Source organism: Pongo abelii, chromosome 13 (genome assembly GCF_028885655.2).
Source record: "Pongo abelii isolate AG06213 chromosome 13, NHGRI_mPonAbe1-v2.0_pri, whole genome shotgun sequence".
Classification (NCBI taxonomy): Eukaryota; Metazoa; Chordata; class Mammalia; order Primates; family Hominidae; genus Pongo; species Pongo abelii.
The window spans coordinates 86,246,659-86,270,909 of NC_071998.2; the positions used below are offsets into that span (position 1 = coordinate 86,246,659).

The following is a 24,251-nucleotide window of genomic DNA, read 5'->3' on the forward strand; positions in this document are numbered from 1 at the left end:
ACCTTACTGAACTCTCTCAAAATCCTTCCCTTAGCTTGGTTAGGGGAAACTTCCCCTGCATTTCCTTGTTTCATCCATCATTTTATCTTTTCTTCTGCAACAAGGCTGCACAGAGTAGAAAGAATGAAAAGCAAATGAATGTACTGTTTTATTCTGACTCAGCCAAGTCTTAGCCTGTTCCTGGCATCTGGTGTATGTGGTTGGCACCAGCAGAGCCTGTGTTATCTAGAGGCAGACTAGCAAAACCTACCAGAGGCCACTGTTTTTTTATTTGTTTGTTTGTTTGTTTTCTTCTTTTGGTAAGTGATCACAACTGGGAAACCAAGCAGACTCTCATATCAAAATCCACAGAATGTGGGATCCTGGGGGCGTAAAGGGATCTTAGAAATAACCAGTTCTGTCTCCCTCATGCTATAGATAAGGGCCTGATGGGGAGGTCATAATTTGACAATGCTCTTCTCAGGAAATCATTCTGATGTGGGCAAAGTCAACCCTAACTCACCTTGAGGGTCTCGCAGCAGCACCATGGCAAGAGATGGAGAAGTGTAAGGAAAGTAGGTCTTGAGTGCAAACCGCAGCTGCCACAGGGTGGAAAATCCAAAGAGCATGAACATTAAGATTGAAACGGGGTCAGGAAAATACAAAACTCCGAGTCCTCTGCCCAAAAAAGACCCACCAGTACTAACATGGTCAGAACACTTTCTTAAACATTTATTTTTTGAAAAATAAACTCCCAATAACCTCATATTTTCCAGAATAATTAACCTTTTTAAAGTCACCTTCTGGGACTTAAGAAAAATAATAAAGTTATGCTCTTGATGTCTTTATGAGTTCTACCTCACATGAACCCAATTATACAAATAAGTCTTCTATTTTGGAAAGACTTGCCAAAGCAGTTGTGAGATGTTAGGTATTTCAGCATTTTTTTTTTTTTTTGAAACGGAGTTTTGCTCTTGCTGCCCAGGCTGGAGTGCAATGGCGCGATCTCAGCTCACTGCAACCTCTGGCTCCCGGGTTCAAGCGATTCTCCTCCCTCAGTCTCCCAAGTAGCTGGGATTACAGGCATGCGCCACCAAGCACCACTAATTTTGTATTTTTAGTAGAGACAGAGTTTCTCCATGTTGGTCAGGCTGGTCTCGAACTCCCGACCTCAGGTGATCTGGCCGCCTCGGCCTCCCAAAGTACTGGGATTACAGGCGTGAGCCACCGTGCCCGGCTTGTTTTTGTTTTTTTTATTGAGATGGAGTCTCCTTCTGTTGTGCAGGCTGGAGTGCAGAGGCACAATCTCAGCTCACTGCAACCTCCACCTCCCGGGTCCAAATGATTCTCCTGCCTCAGCCTCCCGAGTAGCCAGGATTACAGGCACACGCCACCACACCCGGCTAATTTTTGCATTTTTAGTGGAGATGGGGTTTCACCATGTTGGCCAGGCTGGTCTTGAACTCCTCACCTTAAGTGATTCACCTGCCTCAGCCTCCCAAAGTGCTGGGGTTATAGTCATGAGCCACTGAGTCCGGCTCAGCATGGTTTTTAAAATAACAACAAAAGTGTAAAACAACTGTGCTCGCATTTCGAGAGCCAAAGAGCTACAGCTATCTATGCCCCCAAGGGGCACAAAAGCTTTTTTAAAAATTGAGGTAAAATCTATAAAGCATGGAGTGCATGGGCTTTAAGTATATGAGGTTTTGGTAAATGTGCAAATCCATGTGACCACCACCCCAGTGAAGACACATTTCTATCACGCCAAGAAGTCCCCTTCCAATTCTTAACAATCATTCCCTCCACCCCACCCTGGCAACCAATGTTTTGATTTTGACAAGAGAGATTAGTTTTGCTTATTCTTGAATTTTGTGTAAAGGGAACATAAAGTATGTTTTCTTTTGTGTCTGGCTTCTTGGGCTCAACATATTTTTTTAAAGATTAAGCCATGTTATTGTGTGCGAGTAGATCATTCTGTTTTTATTGCTCAGAAGTAGTCTGAATTGTATGAATATGCCATAGTCTGTTTAGCCATTCTCCTCTTGATGTGCATTTGGGCTGTTTCCAGTTTGGGGCTGTCATGAATAAAGCTGTAGTTAACATGCATACATATGTCTTTTCATGGACATGTGTTTCTGTTTCTCCTGGGTATGCCATCGGATTGGAATTGCTGGGTCACAGATAGATGCTTGTTTAACATCGTAAGGCCATATGGTTTTCCAGTGTTGTACCATCTTACGCCCACCAGCAATGTATGTGAATTCCAGTTGCTCCACATGCTCCCCAGCATTTCATCCATTCTAGTGGCTGGGAACATAACCCTATGTATGCTTGCTTTCCTATCTGTTTCACTCTGCACTTTCCTCATGGCAAATGACGCCAAACAATTTTCATGTGCTTACTGCCAACTTATGTATCTTTTTTGAAAGTATATATTCAAGTCTTTTGTCCATTTTAAAAACTGGTTTCTTAGGCAGTTATAAGAGATCTTCATATATTCTCGACACATGTCCTCTGTTGTATACATGTATTACAAATATTTTCTCCTAGCTAACGGCTTGCTTTTTCAGTTTCTTCTTTCTTTTCTACTTTTTTTTTTTTTTTTATTGAGACAGAGTCTTGCTCTGTTGCCAGGCTGGAGTGCAGTGGTGTGATCTTGGCTCCCTGCAACCTCCACCTCCCGGGTTCAAGTGATTCTCCTGCCTGAGCCTCCCAAGTAGCTGGGACTAAAGGCACATGCCACTACGCCCGGCTAATTTTTGTATTTTTAGTAGAGACGGGGTTTCACCATGTTGGCCAGGATGGTCTTGATCTCTTGACCTCGTGATCCACCCACCTCAGCCTTGCAAAGTGCTAGGATTACAGGCATGAGCCACCGTGCCTGGCCTGCTTTTTCAGTTTCTTAATGATATCTATCAAAGAATAGAAATTTTAAATTCCTTTCTTATTTTTTGAGATATGGTTTCACTCTGTTGCCCAAGCTGGAGTGCAGTGGCATGATCATAGCTCATTGAAGCCTTGATCTCCCAGGCTCAAGTGATCCTCCCACCTCAGCCTCCCGAGTAGCTAGGACAACAGCTGTGTGCCACCATGTTCAGCAAAATTTTGTATTTTTTGTAGAAAAGGGGTCTTACTTTGTTGCCCAGGCTGGTCTCCATCTCCTGGGCTCAAGAGGTCCTCCTGCCTTGGGGCTCCCAACACGCTGGGATTACAGGTGTGAGTTATGCCCCCAGCCTAGAAGTTTTAAATTCTGATGAGGTCTAATTTATCCATTTTTTCCTATGGTTAGTGCTTCTGAGAAATCTTAGATCACCTCAGTGTCAAACAGATATATTCTCCTATGCTCTCTCTAGGGGCTTTATCTTTCTAACATTTCTGTTGAAGCCCATGATCCTCTCAAATTAACTGTTGTGTGCTTTACAAGGTAACGGTTGAGGTTCATTTTTCTACATATGGACATCCAGTTATTCCAGCATCATTTGTTGAAAATGTTCCTTTCCCCATTGAATTGTCTTGGCATCTCTGTCAAAAATCAATTGGCCACATATGTATGGGTCTATATCTGGACTCAATTCTGATCTATGGCTGTCTTTTTTGCCAATACCTCACTGTCTTGATTACAATAGCTCTTAAAATCTTTTCTTTTTTTTTTTTTAAAGACAGCGTCTCACCCTGTCTTCCAGGCTGGAGTGCAGTGGTGTGATCATAGCTCACTGCAGCCTCCACCTTCTGGACTCAAGCAATCCTCTCACCTCACCCCCCGAGTAGCTGGGACTACAGGCATGCATCACCATGCCCAGCTAATTTTTTATTTATTTATTTATTTATTTGTAGAGACTGGGGTTTCACTATGTTGCCCAGGCTGGTCTTGAACTCCTGGACTCAAGCAATCCTCCCACCTTGGCCTCCCAAAGTGCTGGGATTACAGACATGAGCTGCCGTGCCCAGCCAGGTCTTCATTTTTTTGTTCAATCTGATGCTTCTGCCTTTTTACTAGAATATTTAACTTCCATTTCATTGCTGAAATTAATGTCATTGTTGGTAGTTTTGGGCTTAGGTCTATCTTTTGACATTGGTTTTCTTTTTCCCCTCAATTTTTTTGTTCGTTTGGCAGCTTACATTTCTATTTTTTGGCACCTTAAGTCAATCAAATTGTGCCAAGTTCTGGCCCTCCCCCGGCCCCACACCGCCTTCCAACCTCACATGAGGGCAGCTGGGGGGAGGCAGGAGACCTCTCTGTGTGGTGTCCCTTTAAAGGGCTGATGGCCTCCAGTTTCTGTCCACTTTTTCAGGTGCTCTGTAGTGCCTTCAAATAGATTATTAAAAATACTTTGCCTGGAGTTTATCATTTTTATCTGTGGGAGATTTAATCTAGCTCATTACCAGATGCTGTCATGGCTGCAACCAGAAACTGATCTAATTGGCTGTACTGAGCCACAGTGCAGGCTAAGAAAAAGTGGCTTGTCACACTCATCTCAATTTCTGCCTACTGTCTGATAGGGCATATTGATGGAGCTGACTGTGTCCTCCAAACAGAACAGGAGCAAGAGGAAAGGGTAAGAAGAACCAGAAGCACTGACATGAGTGCTTCTGATGATGGGAGAGAATGTGGATTTATGGGATCACTCATAAACTGTTGCAGGAAGTGCAAATGGGCACCAACACTTTTGAAATGAGTCTGGCAGGATCTACGAAAGCTGAACTTTTGTATTCCGAATACACTTCCACTCCTAAGTATCTATCCCAGAGTGTCCAGAGCAACATCGTTTGTAATAAAAAACAAAACTTGGAAGCATCTCAAGTGCCTACCAGCAGCAGGATGGCTACACTGCCATACATTTTCACAATGGACTATGCATAACAATACTTCCCCACAGCCACACATGGCAACGTCAAGAAGTCTTTGCTGAGTGGAAAAGCAAGTCTCAAAAGATTGCACAGAGTATGCTGCTCCTGTTTGTTTTATAAAGTGCAAAAACAACCAAAACTAAACAAAACATTGTTTAGGCAGTCATATATATGTGATCAAACTACCTTCAGAAAGAGCAAAGGGATAATAAACATAAAATTCATTTTTTTTTTTTTTTTTTTGAGACAGAGTCTCGCTCTGTTGCCCAGGCTGGAGTGCAGTGGCGCAATCTCGGCTCACTGCAAGCTCCGTCTCCCGGGTTCATGCCATTATCCTGCCTCAGCCTCCCGAGTAGCTGGGACTACAAGCATCCACCACCACGCCCGGCTAATTTTTTTGTATTTTTAGTAGAGACAGGGTTTCACCATGTTAGCCAGGATGGTCTCGATCTCCTGACCTTGTGATCTGCCTGCCTCGACCTCCCAAAGTGCTGGGATTACAGGCGTGAGCCACCGCGCCTGGCACATAAAATTCAAACCAGAGATTACCTGGAGGGAGAGAGGCAGGGAGGAGCATGTGGGTAGACACATATTCAGATTATTAGATATCAGGTTTACAGATATTCATTTTATTAAGAAGGAATTAATGAATAAAACACAGAGAGAAAAGAGGGTCATGCATCTACCAAATATGACATGAAGGGTTTTGATGAGCTAAAAATGGACACTCAAGAAGGCAGAGAGTCAACAGATGTAGATGGCCATCAGTTAAAAAGGCAGGCACTCAGGAACAGCTCTAGGAAGAGAAATAAACTAACAGATACCTATGCAGGCATCGGCAGAGCAAAGAGACTTTGCTTTCCTTTGTTGAGCTGAAGGCGAGGGTGGTGAATTCCTGTTTGTTTTTGGATCCCTGCCCTGCCTCACACCAGGACCCAGTGTGTGGTCCCACGTCCTTAGATACGTATGCCTGGTCAGGGTACTAGTCTCAATTAAAAGCAACTGCAACATCAGTCCCAATCCATAGTGCCCACGTCCAACACAGAGGCTGAGGGTGAAGCTAAGAAGAAAAACAGGCGCGAGCTAACACTAAAGAGCACAGTGGCACTCCTCTGTGGCCTCTGCTCCAACCCAGGTGTGCTCTGCGAGGCCACAGGTGAGACTCCCCAGAGGCCTGTTCCTAATGGGGTCTACAAAGAATGCACAAGGGAGGCTCAGAGACATTTACAGTTAGGCTCAAAATAACCGTGAGGGCCAGCTGTGCCTTCCAGCCGAGCCACCTCCAAAATTCCAGGTGGGACCACGGATAGCGCAGCTTGCTACAGCCCAGCTAACTTCTCCAGGGAAAGTGAGGGTGGGAAAAAATAAATCACAAATATTTACTGTTGGCCAGGTACAGTGGCTCAAGCCTGGAATCCAAGCACCTTGGGAGGCCAAGGTGGGAGGATCCCTTGAACCCAGCTGTTCGAGACCAGCCTGAGCAACAGAGACTCTATCTCTACAAAAAAAAATTTAAAAATTAGCTTGGTGTGGTGGCTTGAACCTGTAGTCCCAACTACTTGGGAGGCAGAGGTGGGGGGATCGCTTGAGCCCATGAAGCCAAAGGCTGCAGTGAGCCATGATCATACCACTGCACTCCAGCCTGGGTGACAGAGTGAGAGCCTGTCTCAAAAAATAAAATAAATATATATTTATTGTTGCTTTAAAAAGCAGAAACAGGCTGGGTGTGGTGGCTCACACCTGTAACCCCAGCACTTTGGGAGGCCAAGGTGGGAAGATCGCTTGAGCCCCAGAGGTTGAGACCAGCCTGGGCAACATGGTGAAACCCCATCTCTAATAAAAATACAAAAATTAGTGCTTCCTCCAGTCCATGCCTCCAATATGACGGAAAAAAGAAGGAACAATGGTCGTGCCAAAAAGGGCCGCGGCCACGTGCAGCCTATTTGCTGCACGAACTGTGCCTGATGTGTGCCCAAGGACAAGGCTATTAAGAAATTCGTCATTGGAAACACAGTGGAGGCTGCAGCAGTCAGGGACATTTCTGAAGCGAGCGTCTTCGATGCCTATGTGCTTCCCAAGCTGTATGTGAAGCTACATTACTGTCTGAGTTGTGCAATTCACAGCAAAGTAGTCAGGAATCGATCTCGTGAAGCCCACAAGGACTGAACACCCCCAACCCAATTTAGACCTGCGGATGCTGCCCGACGACCCCCACCAAAGCCCACGTAAGGAGTTGAGTCCTTAAAGACTGAAGACGGACTATTCTCTTGAGAAAAATAAAATGGAAATTGTACTTAATAAAAAAATACAAAAAGTAGCCATGAGTGGTGACATGCACCTGTGGTCCCAGCTACTCGCAGGGGCTAAAGTGTGAGGATCACCTGAGCTTGGGAGGTTGAGACTGCAGTAAACTGAGATCACATCACTGCACTCCAGCCTGGGTGACAGAGTGAAACCTTGTCTCAAAAAAAAAAAAAAAAAAAAAAGTAGAAATATCGGCTAAAACCTAAGAGATCTATTTGACAATGGCGGGGGCTGTGATCTCGTGGAGCCAAGCATTGTAGCTCTGCTCTCGGAAGTCAAACTGCGGAGAGCTTCACAGGGGCCGTGACATACTCTACAGATTAGATGCACTGTACCAGCACCACTCTTGACAAGCAATGTGTCCCATAAACATTACTTCTGTGGCCGTTAGAAATCAAGGTCAAATATAATGCTGAAAGGTGAAAGCTCTCTGGTAGCCAAGGTTCCTGTTTCACGAGGTCCCTCTAATTGGTCATTGACTCTTGACAGCTGTTGCCCAGCCTCTGCTGCTGGGGACCTGGAGCACAATCTTCTGCAGGGTACGGGCCTGGCCTTTGGTTTACTGACTGTGTCTAACACACACCTCCCGCTCACTGCCTTTCCTCACTCCTCTTCTAGTTAGTCAAGCCTTTCCCAGTCACTCTTACCACCTCCTTTCCTGGAATCCAATTCACATTTGGGTCTCTGATAAGAATGAAGATGCTAATAATTAAGAATGTCCAGGAGTGCTTTGTAATAAGTGCCCTTTCCTATTCATCACATGCCATATAGACCCCAGGGTGCCTCCTGCTGACCTGGGAGGCTCAGATGCAGCCAGAGGGCAGTGTCCTGCTCGGCAGATAGCGCACAACACAGGGCCAAGAAGAGCCGTCCTCCAGGGCCATGCATGCTGGCATGACAGAGTTCTCAGACACAACAGTAGACAGATGCTTCTGGGTATCAGGGCACAGGGCAGACAGATCTTGATTTATGTTCAGTTAAAATGGCTTAACCTTTGTTGGGGCACTCATTAGGAACCTTTCTTTGTGAGAAAAACAGTCCATCAAAATTACTGAAAATAAAGTGCTCTTGTCCAAAATACTCTCAACAGCCTCTTATTCTCTGGGATGAATGAGTAATATATGCGATATAACAAACCTGCTTGCTTTCTTTCTCCAGAGCTTCTACAAAGCACTGCGTAAACACCTGAATAGTGGCTATGATTTCCGGGGCCCCATCGGTTTCCAGGAGTGCACACCTGAACAATGCAAAGTCAGATCAGAACACGTTTAACCAGTAATCCGGCAAACATGAAAACCTGCACTGTATAAGGGAAAAGTAGAAACACTTTTTTTGTGCCATAAGCTTCAGCAGTATCTCAACTCATCAGATTTCAGTCCTTGTGTGAAAACAGGATAAATCTGTTGCTCCCTGTTATATTTTCTTTAAAATTGCAATGTGCAGAGCTCTCTTTCTTGGTTCTTAAATTATTAAGCAATGCAAATCCCTTCCACACAGGCTTGCATACTCTGTACAAATATTTTTGTATTGTATGCCTGGACACGCAACATCAACATTTTGCTTTCACAAATGGAGATGAAGCTGCTCAAAGGGTAAAACGGCTTGATCCATCCACCCAGCAAAGTAGGAAAATAATCTGTGTGTACCTGGTTTCGTTTCCATGCATTTTCATACAATTAATTTTTCTTTATGTTTGTTTAAGCAAAACAAAACAAAACAAAACAAACAAAAAAACTCTCAAATTTTGCTAGCTTTAAACCCCAAACCCTATTCTGACTACTGGTGAGTTATTGTTACAGTCAAAATTCCTTTCCCCAAAGTCTGCAGTCTGCCCTGCAGACTCTGCTGCTGTGTTAGGTGGGAGAGGCTAGTGAGAGAGCTGATATGGGCTCCCCCGGAAGAGGGGCTGGGACACTCCCAGGTGACAAGCTCCCCAGGGGCGTCCAGTCTTAGTACTCCATGGTTAAAACTCCCACTAACTGCCAGCCACATCTCAGCTTCATGGCTGTGTGAGCTCCTCATCTCTTGCCGTCTGTAAATCTAAGCATTTCCCAAGAAGTACTCGTATTTTCAAAATAAAAATGTAATGTGTTGTAAGAGAACATGCATGGTGTATTTTGCCTTTCAGAAGAGCTCTGTTAAGAATGACTTTTATTTTTCTTGGCTTTCTTTAGCTTTAAAGTCTTTTAAAAATATTGGTCAGCCCTCATGTGTTGAAGGGAGTATATTGCTACCCTTTATTCTGAGCTGAGAAAAATCCTACGTGAATATTTCATGATATTAATATCTAACTCAATTCTGTGTTTCTATTATTAGAGTCTTTAAAGGCTAAAGAAAATAAAGTTATCTTAATTCTTAGGCACTGGCCTTTAAATTTACACTGATTTTTGAGTTTTTACCTCTAATTACCAAAAAGCTCAGAGGAACAGGAGGGAATCAGAAACTCTAATTTCCCCGTGGTACAGCCAGAGACAACCACAACATTTTCTGATTCATGTTTGGAAATGGAACCTTTTTTACATCAATTACTAGAAGAAACGGTGTAACATTTACCTGAACATCTCATCAACAACCCGGAATATGGCAGGGTGGCAGGCTGCTTGAGGCTGTAAAAGGATAAGACCACGAGAATGTGAAATATCGCAAGCACTTTCTCAGAAACTTGCTATTATCAGCCAAAGGAGTTATTGGGAACTGCTGATGTCCAGAAAACTGGCATACTCTTTTTGGTTAGAAGAATGAACCACTGCTGTACTGAAAACGCCCCACATACAAGTGCATACGGTGGTCTCCCTGGGCAGGGGTTACAGGCAGCTTATTCCTCTGTATACTCCTTTATGTCCCACATTTTCTATAAAAGCTCAGGTGATCCATAATACAGAATCAATAAGTATTAGAGAAACTTTAAACATCCCTCTGCCCGCATGCCATGGAGCCTGCCTGTACTGCCAGTTCTACTGAAGTGTGCCTGTGTGACCTCCTCAAATGGCTAGATGTGCCTTGAGGTCAGGCCCGTGCCTGCAGCCTGTTTATTCGGTAATGGGTACATAATAATTTAGAATTATTATTGGCAAACCAGTGACCACTACCACGCTGGACTAAATCACATCGCATCTTAGTGCACTTAACAGCTTGCGTTAAGATAAAAAGAGGGTTCATGAAGAAGAATAAAAGGTATCTAATTTCTCCTTGAATATTTCGGTGATGGGTTCTGATTATTTGAGTCTGCAGAAGCTGGCCTCCGGTATCCCTGGGAGCTGGGGGGAGCTTCACTGGCCCAGTTCCTGGTTCCCTATCTTTTTGGCCAGAGCTCAAAGTATGAGATGATGCCAGATGAAAATGCCCATTTGTGTTCCAAAACAGATCCTTTATAGCAGGGTCCGTAACCTTTTCGGCACCAGGGACCGGTTTCTTGGAAGGCAATGTTTCCACAGACGGGGAGGGGGAGATGGTTTTGGGATGAAACGGTTGCCCCTCAGATCATCAGAGGACAACCCGATTCCAGGCATGCGCAGTCAGGATGGGGCTCTGGTTCCCTGGGAAGCGAAGCCAGCTGCTCTGACAGGGGCAGGTGCGGGCGGGAAGGCTCGGGGCTCCCTTCCGCTGTGCGCCCAGGGGGCGGGGACCCCTGCTTCATAGCAGCATTCACATATTAGTGGATCAGGTGCTATTGGAAATTCAAGTCAGAGTGCATCTGATATGACTAGCTTTGGGAAACACTGTTCACAGGCCCCCGTCAGCAAGAAAAAAGGAGGCGCTCTGCTCCGCCCGTGCCCTGGATCACACTGAGGCAGCACCGCGCCTCCTCGCGGCCTCCCCGATGACATTGAGCCCGCGCCATCTAGCGTCCACTCGCCAGCACTGCTGGACCCGCCAGGCTCCAGGCAGGAGCTCTGCCACTTTTTCAGGACAGGATAATCTTTTAATTATTTCAAGATTTCTAATTTGCAAGTTAAAATGTCCTACTCTTTAAATAATCTATGCTCCCTCATCCTTCACTGATGTGCATTTTTATCTAAAAGGAACCAACTTGATATTCTTACAGATAAATTCATTATCTATGCAAGAAAATAATTTGGCAGGACCACGGTTCAGGAGAGGAGAGGCAGGTTATTTTGTGGCTTCAAACTTAGGCATGTCAGTTAATCTCCTGCTGCCTAGTCTCACTGTAAATAATAACAGTTATTAAGAGGTCACTGGATATAAGCACGGAAAATATAAAAGTTTCTATGTATTCATAATGAAAAAATAAAACAAGGGAAAAGCAACCGTATGTCTTGAAGAAATGTGATTCATCTAAGTTTGCCACAGCAATTTTCAAAGTTTGTACAACATGCCTATTGAATAAGAGTATTTAAGATCAAATAGCACTGTTATGTGCCCACAGGCAGACAGATAAGAGCTTGGAAATGCACTGATAGAAAATAAGATCAAATTTGAAAATGGTAAAATTGAATTTCTTTTTTCTAAATGGTCAAACTATCCCAGAGCCATTCTATAGGTTTGATGCTAGTAGAGAATCATTCAATACTAATTATAGGGATTTCCAAACAGCAAAGAAAATGATGATCAGATGTAGATTAGGGCTACCATGAAAACCACTGGGGGAGCAAGGAAGACAGCTCTTACTCAGTTTGTTAGAAGACAGTGAGAGCTTATATGCTCCTCTTCTGTGCGCTGTTTTCTAGCAAAATTGCTCAATCCAATGTTTTAAATGCCTGCTGGCTGTGTGCAATCTGCTTGTTCTTCCCCATACAGATGGACTCTCCTCTTAGATTTCTTTCTTTCCAAATATTTCAGACCCTTGGCTACTCTCAGCCTGCTTCCACAACCCATTTTAGCTTTTAAAACAGGTAAGAGGCCAGGAGGCAGGGGAACCTGCAGAAACAGCAATGGCAGAGATTTTGATTTGAAAACCAGTCTTTTTTTTTTTGAGACAGGGTCTTATTCTGTTGCCAGGCTGGAGTGCAGTGGCAATCTTGGCTCACTGCAACCTCCGACTCCTGGGTTCAAAAGATTCTCCTGCCTCAGCCTCCCGAGTAGCTGGGATTACAGGTGTGTGCCACCACACCCGGCTAATTTTTGTATTTTTAGTAGAGATGGGGTTTCACCGTGTTGGCCAGGATGGTCTCGATCTCCTGACCTCACCAAAAAAAAAAAAAAAAAAAGAAAGAAAAAGAAAAAGAAAACCAGTCTCCCTTGCCACCCTACAGCTGTGAACTGCTCCTTCTCATCTGCACCCCTCACCGATGGCTTTTAAAATGAGACTCTTTATACTTTCTGAGCACATAATTTCAGGGTCAGTGAGTCCCCTCATGAGGACTGGAGTACTACAGGTCAGGCATATGTCCCAGCGACATCAAATCACAAAAGCAATCTTAAGCTGCTTTTCTTATCAAGATAATCTTCCAAATAGAATTAAAGTTTTAATACACGCTTCTTTGGAAGCCGTATCTTCCCCCCTAAATCTCTATAGCATCTTCATGAGTGATGACACAGGCATCTAACCTCTGATCCTGTTTTATTTGTAAGGTGGGGCACTCCGGTAACACACCAGAGGTCACGCTGCAATCCAGGGCTCTGAAGCCCCATGACTGGGGCCATTATCTTTTCTATAAAAGCGGGGAAATAAAATAAACCTTTTGTGGTTTCCATCTGTTTGTTTTTCTCCATCCTACCAAAATCTGTTCCTTCTCAAGCTCTCTCTTCTCCATCTGGCCTAATGATTTCCACAGGCAGATCATTTCAACTCGAGGAGAGCTACGTCAGCAGGAGGTCTTCAATAACATGAGTCTTGTCCTTCCCTCCCTATCTCTCTGTCTTTTCACTGAATGCCCAGGATGACTAGGGGGCGAAGATGGAGAGCTCTGGGTTCTGCCTTCCCTCTCCTATAGACCGATTGTTCTGCTGGGTGTGCATCCCCTCGGGCTAACGAGAGCTTTCCCTCTGATCTCCCCTCATGGCTACCCAGAACTGCATTGTTTCTCTCCCCTCCACCAAGAAAGACAGCCCATCTTCATCCCTCAAAACACAAGGGAAGATAAAGTCAACATGGAATCAACACACAATAACCATGGTCTCAATACCTGTTTTGGAGGAGAGGCCAACTTGTCACTCTGCACCATGAACTGTGCAAATTACAAAGGCTCTTGTGCCCGGTCCTTGATGTTTACTTAAGCTGTTATTTTCATACCAACTCACCAATGATTATTACAAGCCACTTGCCACTTGAAAGAGGCCTGAGAACACAGAAGAACAGAATTCTCAGGAAGAAGCATTTCTTTCTGTCATTTGCTGATTGTGTGTGTGTGTGTGTGTGTGTGTGTGTGTGTGTGTGAGAGAGAGAGAGAGAGAGAGAGAGAATAGGGAAAAGGAGAGGAACAGAAAACAAACCAAAAAGGGAAATCAGACTATGATTTAAGGTAATTCACTGACAAAAGCAAATCCCTTTTAGAAAAAATAAAAAGGCAGTGAAGGAACAGAAAAAATTATCAAGTACTTTCCATCTATCACCTTTCATAGGTATATTCGCCTTAAAAATAAAGAAGGAAATAGCAGATGACAGAGAAGCTGAAGTTCATTAAGCCTGGAATAGATTCTTCCTGGTATTTTCATGTACTTGCATGTAGCTTAAATATTTACTTAGGAAATGGGTCATTTAAAGAATCAGCTGATGGGCAGCTTCCCCTCTAGTTTACCCAGCAGCCGGACAATCCCGTCCCACTGTGTAGCTGTTTCTGAGCCACTGTTCTCTCCACAGTGGGAAGCCCTTGTTGTTAATATGTGCATATTAACCACAAAATACCTTTCTTCTTAAAAAGAAGATTCTCCGTAAGAGTCATTTCACCAGTGAACTCCTCTATTGAATTGAAAAATGATTTGGCTTGAGAAAAACCTATTTATACAAAACCTTCACATCTATCATGTACAATGAGGCACCTTTATAAATATGTATTTTTTATTATGCCATTTGCTTCTTTTCTATTTTCAAAATACTAAACATAAGATTCTAAATATCCCTTTTACATTTTCAGATCTATTTTGTTTTAAAACATTCAGGTTCCTTTTAACAAATTTGAGCTCGGAAAAATTATTCTTTCTTTTTTATCTTTACCAGATGTTGTTTATACACAAACAATTTTTTCAGTACTCCATAATGCAATTATTGTTTAGTGATAAATCTGTCATTCCTGGGCTTAAGAACTTAAAAAGTACCAAATGTACTTTTGCGTCTTAAATTTACATGTGCTCTCCTCTGTGTTTGGACACAGAGGATGCCCAGCACCCCCTCCCCCGCCTGAAGTCCTTCTAGCCTTGCCCAGTGGCCTCTATCCAATTAGCCCCGGTAGCCCAAGCCGGAAGAAAGCTCCTCAGCCCCCTGCTGCTTCACAGCTCAGCCTGAGTGGCAATGACCCCTATGTCCATCCCTGCTTTGTTTTTGGGTTTTTTCCTTTCTCCCTTCATCTCTGGCCACAAGGTCTGCATCCCCAACTGCAATTCCAACTGCAATTCATTGCAAGGAAACTTGCAACGTGGGCCTCTTCACAGAGACGATGCTGGAGGATCTGGTGCCCCCCTGAGGCTAATTCTGGAAAGTGCAACTCCAGTCCAAGACAGAACCTCCCAGCTTTTAGCCTTACACATCAGCCAGCACTACTGGACTACTGCTAAATTATCTACTTCAGCTCTTGTTCAATTACATGCACCACATTAAAGAGCTCAAAAGGAAGTGCTGAAAAGACTGAAAAAGCAGGAAAAGAAAACCCTGGTATGTTAGTGAAAAGTTACTTAAGCACAGCAAACTGACAATATCACCCAGGATGTGGAGTGAACTCTTCAGCACAATATTTTACCAAGGAGGAGCTGCACATTGGGAGTCTGTGTAAAGGAAGTTTCTTTTTCTTTCTGAAGTGCTACAATTGCTACCTGGAGAATGAGGGAAAAAAACACAACCTATCCCATATCGAGGAGGATACTGAGGTATCTAGATTTTTTTATTCTTAAGTTCTTATTAGATAAAGTAATCTTTTGAATTGAGCCATAAAGATTTTTAGGTAGGAGAGAAAATGAAGCATATTCTGGTATCAAATCTTAGCAGAAACAACTCTGCCTCCTGGGCGCCTCCTCTGCTCCTTTCTTTTGGGGACAAGTCTGCCTGGGAAGGTGAGGCTAGCTCCTCTGGACCCAGCTGCGGGCGGGCTCTGCCGGCAAATGGGAGGGCATGGGAATCGGGTACCTTCCGGCCCTGGCATGCAGCTTGCCAGCCAAGCACAGTGCCACCCTGACACCCTGCAGGTACTTTTCATTCCAATGTGGAATTCAAAGAATAGCTTTCTGGGCTCCACAAACAGAATTGTAACTGGAAAACATAACATCCTTCTAATTTGGGGCCAGCCTTGGGAAACCGAACAATGCCAAGAAGGCTGCATAATTAACAAGTGGCTTTCACTACTGTTGGTGACATCAGTTTTTAAGGCCAGGTCTGAAGCTATGGATTATGGTCTTCCCATGCCCATGTTGTCAAGGAAAACACAAGACCATCTGCTTTTGAAAAGTTTCAGTCTGTACAGTAAATGACAATCCAGGGCTAATACCTCGCTTGATGTAGGAGCTACCAACTGTGGCAGACAGCATGACTCAAGGGCAGTCCAGTCCACTGCACGGAAGCCAAAGGGGAAGCCTCAAAAGTGAACGGGCTTTGAAAACTTCTCTTTTATTTTAGATGTTAAATACATACATAGTCATTTGGAACTCAGGTAATAAGAGACTAATCCCTCATTATTCATGGTCTTAATGGAAAACATCAGACCTGCGAGTCCAAGAGGCCAAAGAACATTTGGGAAGGTCATTTCACTTTGTACAACCTGTACCACACTTTTATCTTTTGTTTTTGTTACATTTTGGTAACTATAGAATTTCCAGGACTCATTCTGCATAGTCCCAAGAGAGAGAAATATAATTAACAGTGCTCTATATAAAACACAAGTTATGTAGACCATCACACTTTAATTACTCTCAGAATCCAACTCTAACGTAATAGGCATCAGGTTTCCTCTGGAGCACAGCGCAGCAGTCTCGTGCTATCTGAGTCTTAGAGATCTCTCTGATACTTCTGTACAGTTCTGTCACTGCACCAAGATACTGCACTGCGATAAATGAATCAGATGATGCAATTAGGAAGCAGGCTCTTCAGGTTACCCCTGCAATCACTTAGCTACGTCACAGGTCTATTCCAGCCTGCCTGGCTTTCTGGCACTGCAGGCCCAGGAGGCTGAGGAGAACAGCCCACACCAATCAGGGGCTTCCAGCCATCGTCCGTATTGTAATTACCTCCTTGAACCATGAGGCACAGAGAGGTCACATCCTGCCAATGCCACAATAAATTAAACCAAATAACACCCTCTAGGATCCCCCTTTAGCCATAATGGAAGCTCTGAATTTCTGCACACATGATCCCAATAAAAGCTTTTGTAAGTCAACTGACTTCAAAGCTGTGTGACTCGTGGGAGATTACTGTAAACTACAAACTGGAGACTGAGCATTACACAGTTATGTGCAATGGGACGGCCTGCATTCTCTGTCTTGCATCTGCTGTGCTCACCACAGTGCTGCTCAGGCACGAGGGCCACAGGCAAAAAGGACATGGAGAAGGTTCAGAGAAGAATCCAAGGATTAAGGAAAGGCTGGAAAAAAGGCAATGGGACTAGAATTTTTCAATAGGGAGAAGACTTAAGGAAAATGTCATAAGCACCTTGGGAGCAAGCACATAGCCCAGTTACTATTATTTTGCCACTGAAAAAGGACCAGAGAAACGGAAATCCTAGTATGCACATGCAAGTTAGAAATAGATTTAGCAGACAATAAAGGTAATTTATGACCTTGAATCACCAGGAATGGGCTGTCAGAGGGCTTCTGAAAGTCATGATTTATTTTGAATTGTACTGCAACCATTTTAAAATAAGGTGCATTCCTATTTCTTGCCTTAATATACTACTCTTTTGGATGGTAAGGTTAGTAGTAATTATCCTTAAGAAATCTGTTTGGGCTCTCTCAGTCTTAATATACACGTCTTCCTTTCTCTTCTCCCGTGGTAAACTTTCAAGTCAGGTGGGATCAGTGTGTGCAGCCTGAGGCACAGGTGAGAGCAATGTGGCTGTCAGCATTTGCAACCCTATGCACACTGCCCTGGGAGGCCAAGGGAAAGGGTGAAAGGGGCCGTGAAACAAAGGGAGAAACGGGATCGAGGAGGAGGGCAACTGATTCCATTAGGATTCCCTTAGACAGTCTCCAACTAGAAAGAGAAAGAAAGAACACAGAAGTCCCAACTGAACTAAACAAGTTGAAGGCCTCTAGGAGGTAGGGGTTGTATGAGCTCACGAAAAGTGGGCACAGCCAACCTCAGGGACTTCCTCAGTCTCAGCTCAAGGGCGACGGTGAACACTCCCTCCTTCCCAGTGTCCCGGCCACTAACTAAAGGCCGGACTGTTCACTGTGGCTCTTGGAACTCACTTTCTCTACTTGCAGGAAGCAGGAAGAGGTGGAAGGCAATCTCTGTGCCACATCCCTGCAGATTACGAAAGCTAAAGGGAAAAAGGGCAGAGTCCACTGGAGCTCCTGGAAGACAGAGGCTGCGGGACCACGGCACCTGCAGGTTTCTGAATCATTTTTTCAGGGTGCCTTGGTCTTTATTCCTGTCCTTACAAAATGTGCTCCAATCCCACAGAGCTGCCTCCCACAAAGGAAGATGACTGGTGAGTCAGTGGTGGCGAGGGCCACTGAGAGCCCAGGGTGCCAGACACTGGGCCAGGAGGTGGATGTCCACGTGGGCTGGAGTCCCCAGCTGCACAGTCCTGAGCTGGAAGGGAGCTGGGCGCCACCGCACAGGGGAGGGTGAAGGCAGGTGGCCTCACACCAAAAGAAAACTTACAGAAGTCTTAGCTGGTTCTGCTGCTTTAATCATTTTTCTGGGGTTTTGTGTCTCTTGAGTATTTCATCTTTCCTCTAGTGAAGAGCTACAAGTTTATTTTTTGAATGTTTTTAATTGATTCTTCCTCTTACCTATAGGTTCATTCCCAAAAACTTATTTTCCATGCTGAAATAAGAAATACTGTTTTTTAAAAGTCTGTTGTGCAAATGTCAATTCTTGTGAACATGTGATATATGGCATATCAATCAAGTAAACCTCAGATCTCTCCCTGCATGTTCTAAGGATGCAGAAAAGCCCCCTGTGTTAGCGATTTCAAAAATAAAATGTAAATACACGATTATTTATAAAGGTTCCAATTGCTCTTTTGTTTACATCCCCCCCTTTCATGCTCTGACTAAAAGAAATGATTCCCAGCATCTCCTTCAAGGATTTTTCCCTTCATCAAAACCCAGCACGTACCAGCGATGAATCTTTTATAAAGCATTCGATCCTTCTCAGACAATTTCTCTCACTGGAGATTAGCTTTTCAAAAAGATGCAGCATTGCTTTTTCAAGGCTGGGAAGGTGCCGAAGCCAGAGGCAGACTACAGCCGACATGGGGAGAGAAATCTTCTTCCTTTCAGAAAGAAATAAACAAAATTTTAAATAGAAATGGCTCACTGAAAAAAGAAGATTAAAAAAAGTTCAAAATGCAATCACTAATCCAATTTGTGAGACTTCTCATCATGGTCACAGCAGTGGCTAATAATTTATAGAATCAGTGAATATTTACCAAGTGCTCATTTGCAAAATAATGTGAATATGCTTCCACTTCAACTCACCTTAAGAAATCAGAAATGCTCAGGAAAAAAATTGCTTTCAAAAAGAATAAGCAAATGACTAGTGATGGAAGAAAGAGGGAGCGATAAAAAACGGGATGGAAAAGGCCTTGTGATGCCCAGTCCCTAACTGAAGAAATAGGCATGTTCAAACATGTGTAATCATGCCTCACAATAGGGACGCGGACCTGGGTTTCAGTCCCAGCGCCACTGCCTACTAACTGTATGATCTCGGAGAAGTTAACCTCAGTTTATTCATCTGTAAAATGGGCCTATCTCCTTCACAGTGTTCTTGTAATGCAACAACACACGTACAGTGATTAGCACAGTGCTTGGCACATAAATATTCAATAACTGTAACTATAATCGGTTGCTTGAAAGTTGAAAATATTTCTAACAATTTCAAGGCCAGATGCAGTGGCTCACACCTATAATCCCAACACTTTGAGGGACTGAGGTGGAAGGATCACTTGAGCCCAGGAGTTCAAGACCAGCCTGGTCAAATAGTGAGGCCCTGCCTCTACAAAAAAAATTTTTTTTTTTTTAAATTAGCCTGGCATGGTGATAGCACCTGTAATCCCAGCTACTTGGGAGGCTGAGGCAGGAGGATCGCTAGAGCCCAGGAGGCTGAGGGTGTAGTGAGCTGTGTTCACATCACTGCACTCCAACCTGGGCAAAAGACCAAGACTGTGTCTCAAATGAAAAAAATCCAATTTCCTATATGGTGGTTATGGCCTAGTTGATGCACTGGACCTTAATGTGATACTGGATAGGTTAGCAGGACTGGGAATCAAAGATTCCTTTAAAAAAAAAAAAGATGCAAAGTCGTGCTCTCTCACCCAGGCTAGAGTGCAATGGTGTGATCAAAGTTCCTTGTAACCTCAAACTCCTAGGCTCACGTGATCCTCCTGTGTCAGTCTCCCCAGTAGCTGGGGCTACAGGTGCATGTCACCACATCTGGCTATTTTTTTTCTTGTAAAGATGGGGGTCTTGCTATTTTGCCCAGTTTGGTCTCGAACTCCTGGCCTCAAACAATCTTCCTGCCTTGGCCTCCCAAAATGTTGGGATTACAGGCCTGAGCCCCAGTACTCCCCAGACACAACCATTTTGTGTAGCTACATTTGTTTCTAAAGGAAAATATATTAAGGTCCTCTTGTGTCAGTGAATTGGGGCTCCACTTCCCCTCCCTGGAGGGAGCATGAGGGGCACGTGTCTAACTCTGAGCCCCAACTGCTGGCTCTGGGATACAGTAGAGCTGCCCCTGAGAGCCACCTGCCCTTTACCTGCACATCCCAGACAGTGGGTGCTTCCCAGTGGATGCTTTTCAAACTTGATGTCTTTATTCATTAACCTCCCTCCTGTCTTGCCCCAAGAAAAACGAGGCTACTGCTATTAATAAGGAAAACTAAAATGGGGGCATAAGCCCCCACCCCGACCCAACAACCCCTTCAAGGCCTATCCCTGCAGAGCTGGTGTGAAGCCCAGCAACTGGGTCCAGGGACAGGAAGAGACAGAGCAGGGGACATGGGGAGCAGTTCCTAGAGGTTTCACTTTTTCTGCTTGCTTGGTGTAGCTCCTGCAGAACTTGTCCAGGGTTGACCCTGGGGCAAGAGCAGCAGGGAAGATGCTGAAGACCCGGGAAGACTGTGGAGGAGCTGGCAGAAGGCAGGGGGAAGGGAGAGAGGGCACATTCACCTCAGAGCCTCCAGATCTCATGCTCACACCCTGAGCTTCAATTTGTCCAGGACCCACCGGCAGGCCCCGTTCCTCATCTCCCCACCTCCCACACCTGGCAAAGCCCTGCCATGGTGCCACAGCCCCTCAATACTGGACATGCCATTTACTCAGATGAAAAGAAGGGAAGAAATGATTTCTGGAGGATTTACTAAGAGATCAGTTTGAGGTGTGTGGATTTGGAGTGTCTGAGGCACAACCAAGCAGAGATATTCAATACGTCCTTGAATATCCAAGGTGGAAGCTTCGGGAGAGGAACTGGCTGAAGGTACACGTTTGGGTGTCAGAACCCCAAGGGAGGAAGCTCTGAGTGCGGAGGCAGGTAGGGGAGGAGGAGCAGTTGCAGATGGCAGGAGGTGCAGAAGCAGAGGGCGCTGTCAACAGAGCACAAGAAGACACAGGCCTCGGGCAGGAAGTGTGTCTTTGAGCAGTGCTACAGAGGGGCGAATGAACCCTGGGTGTGCTGGGCAGGCCCTGGATGGCAGCGCATGGCAGAGAGAGGAGAGGAGTACAGGTGAAGCCAGGACTGCAGACAGGACTTCAGAGGACTAGCGGTGATGGGAGTGATCCCAGGCGGCGGCCCAGAGGTGGGGCCTAGTGTGCTCCTGAAAGGCTGCCAACGGGCAAGACGCAGAGGAGTGGGAGAGGCTGAAGAGCAGTGGCTGGAATGATGCTGTTTCGCTTGCACTTGAATCCTCATTAACAGCCCTACAAAACAGGTACAAAATTATCCCCTCCCCACACAGAAGAGGCAGCCGAGGTCAGAGAGGACCAGGACTCGCAGCTGGTAAGACTTGAAGCCAGGGCGGCTGAGGTTGGAGTGAGTACAGGACCACGTTGGCTCTGAGGAGGGGTGCAAGAAGCTGGGCCTGGGCTCAGCAGAACAGCGGGCAGCTTTACTGGGTGGGCCAGACGCCGTGCCTGTGCTTATGCCCCTTGTGAAGAGGAAAGGCTTTTCCATCCAGGTGGTCAGCCAATTCTAGCCGCATCAATGGAGCCCTGGGGAGGGGTTCCTGTCCAGTAATCATAGGGAAGCAGAACACCCCTGGGTGTGGAGAGGGTGCTCGTAGCTTCCATCATGGAGCCAGGAAGCTCTGAATAGGAGAGTTCGCCTCTCAGTGGCTCCTCCCTTCTCAAGCAGCAGTGCTGGCTTTGACCAGCTTTCCTCATGCCTTATCTTTTTTCAGGATCCATGTAACACGAACTGTACGTCATTGGAAAGGCATTTCACTGCAGTGAGAGGTCTTCTGCCAGCACCACATCCTGGCCGAGAGCCATGGCATGGTGTTTGTCATTCATCCTGCCAGGTGGTGGTGGGGAAGCTGCTGCAGCACTCGGGCCAGGCCGCCAGGAGCAGCAGCAAATTCACATGAACCAATGCAGAACCGACCCATCCTGCTTAGCGGTAGGAATGCAGAACCGACCTATCCTGCTTAGCACAGTCACGCAAGCACACGAGTCACACTCCAGTCAGTAAAGCGCGTGATGCGCCCATTCTAGTTTGAAAACGATGTATGTTAATAGCTGTCTTTTTATTAGAGCCTTGATTCAGAGCACACCCTACTAATTGCTGTGAGTGATTATGTTTATGGACCCGTGTTTAATATTTGGATAGATTTTGCTCTAAAACCTCAGTGAGTTAACTCTTTGTAATCACTCCTGAATGAAGGAATCGCCGAAGCAGTATCATCTTGATACGCTTGCCTAGCAGAATTTGGCCGAGCCAACATATTTGTATTCTACATGGTGCTCTGAACCAGGCTGGCTTTAAATAAAAAGGTGAATCACAGAAAAAGAACTGCAAATGGCCTATAAAAATGTGCAGCTCTCCCATATAATTAACAGTAAAGGAAGGGAAACGCACCGACGCGGTCTCAGTTTCACCCTCTCTGTGTAGGCGCTGAGAAGAGTGACAACACCCAGTACTGGGGTAGGCAGAGGGTGCGTGCACCTCCTCACAGGCAGGCAGGCACTGGCTTCACATGGCCAGTCATGTGGTGCCACTGAAGAAAATGCAAGACACACACCCCCGTGTTAATCATCGTACTGCTGTGAATTTGCCTGGCAGAAATAGAAACATCAGTTTGAGGATATTTACTGCAATCCTTAAACATGATAAGGACAAACCTATAAACACTGCAGTGTGCACCCACGGGGACGGCAGAACAGAGTGTGGGCCTCGTGCCACGGAGTATGCCCCTATTTCAAATGAGCTGGATCCATGTCCTGTGAGGGGTATTTAAGACACGCTGGTTAAAAAGCAGGCTCTGGAGTGATGTGGCTATGGTGTAATGCTGCTTTTGTTTTGACAATGAGCAGACAATGGCTTTATATGGACTTTATGTTTAACAAGCATAAGGTATGGCTACCAGAATTACTGCAGGATGAGGAGGAGGAGGTAATGAACATTTTCTGTATATGCCTTGTGCTGTACTGTTTGACCTGATAAAATGAATATATATATACATAAATAAATATATATATAAAAATAAATATATATATTCATTCATTCTGTGGAAAATTTAAAGGACCAATAAAGTAAAAAAGAAAAAAATGTTTTTAGGGAAACTAAAAAATTTCATTCTGTTCAATGTGTTAGTGACAGAAATGCTAAGGTTGTCCTTTTTCTTGCCTATACTGGTTCCATCCATCCTGCCTGGAATTGACCAAAATCATGAATTCAAGAAAACAGAGTAAGATAAAAACTTGACTCCCCTAAATCCCTACCTAATAATTGGGAGAGTTTTCTGTATCGTAGTTATGTTTTAGGAAATGGGGTGGACATTTAGAATTTATGTGTAATACATTACTATTTTCTCCTTTAAAATAATGAGCAGTAGGCTTCCAGTCAGGGCTCCACCTAGAAATCTGATTTACAGTGACAGTGTCTGCCATGAGGCAGGGAAGCCTGGACAGGACGCTCTCCCCTGTCCAACAGACTCTTCCAAAAGACGCTTCCTTGACATTTAGAAAACTCTACTTTGTTTCCCCCAAATACTCAGTTTAGTGAGGCAGTTGTGTTTTCTCATCCTTTACAAAAAGAGGTAGCAGGTAAAGAAACTGGTCCAACTGCTTACTAAATAATTTTGGCTCCAAATATTTTTATAGCTACAAAAAAACAAAACAAAACAAAACCAGAATGCAGAATTAAATTCTTCACAAGAAAGGTTCTTGATGAGGGAGGCCCATCTGAGAGGTTGTGTTCTAAAGCTGTCTCAGCAGTAGAGGGGAGGCCAGGGCTTCCTCAGCCAAGACAAAGGTGCGCCGGCAATAGTCCACCTTTTCAAACCAGAAAGAGATCAAGGCTGTTTGGGTTGCCAGAGAAACTCACAAAACTTGGATTTAACTGTTGTGGAGAACTGCTTAATTCCAAGGAACTGAAAAGAACACTGTTTGATCCTAAAGTTGTATTTAGGTAACAGCCTGATCTAAGCAATGCATCATAATTCAGACAAAAGTTGCCATCATTATCATCTGCATGTGCAGAGCAGCTCACTTCTCAAACGGCAGCCACCAACAAGCAGAAGAAATGTCCAAACCCAAACACACCAGAATGTCTGGCAATTACACATCAATATCAGCAGATTTTTTTATTAGAAAAGTAAAGTTTTCTGTGACTAAATTTGTGACCATATCTTATT

General features: G+C 44.7%; 1 protein-coding gene and 1 pseudogene across 10 annotated transcripts in view; one reads left to right on the forward strand and one right to left on the reverse strand.

The window, feature by feature from the left end:
* FANCC (FA complementation group C) overlaps nucleotides 1-24,251 on the reverse strand; it is a 218,132-nt gene that overhangs the window by 17,489 nt on the left and 176,392 nt on the right. For all 10 annotated transcript variants that reach the window (XR_008509829.2, XM_024251894.3, XM_054520284.2 and 7 more), the window contains 4 exons: nucleotides 18,518-18,674; nucleotides 9,685-9,737; nucleotides 8,269-8,368; nucleotides 503-578 (listed from right to left, as the gene is read on the reverse strand). Coding sequence is in view for 9 of the 10 variants with exons in the window: in XM_024251894.3 (XP_024107662.2) it covers nucleotides 503-578; nucleotides 8,269-8,368; nucleotides 9,685-9,737; nucleotides 18,518-18,674 (386 nt within the window). In the remaining variant the exon portion in view is untranslated. The remainder of the gene's footprint in view (nucleotides 1-502; nucleotides 579-8,268; nucleotides 8,369-9,684; nucleotides 9,738-18,517; nucleotides 18,675-24,251) is intronic.
* On the forward strand, nucleotides 6,691-8,151 carry LOC112134944 (small ribosomal subunit protein eS26-like; annotated as a pseudogene).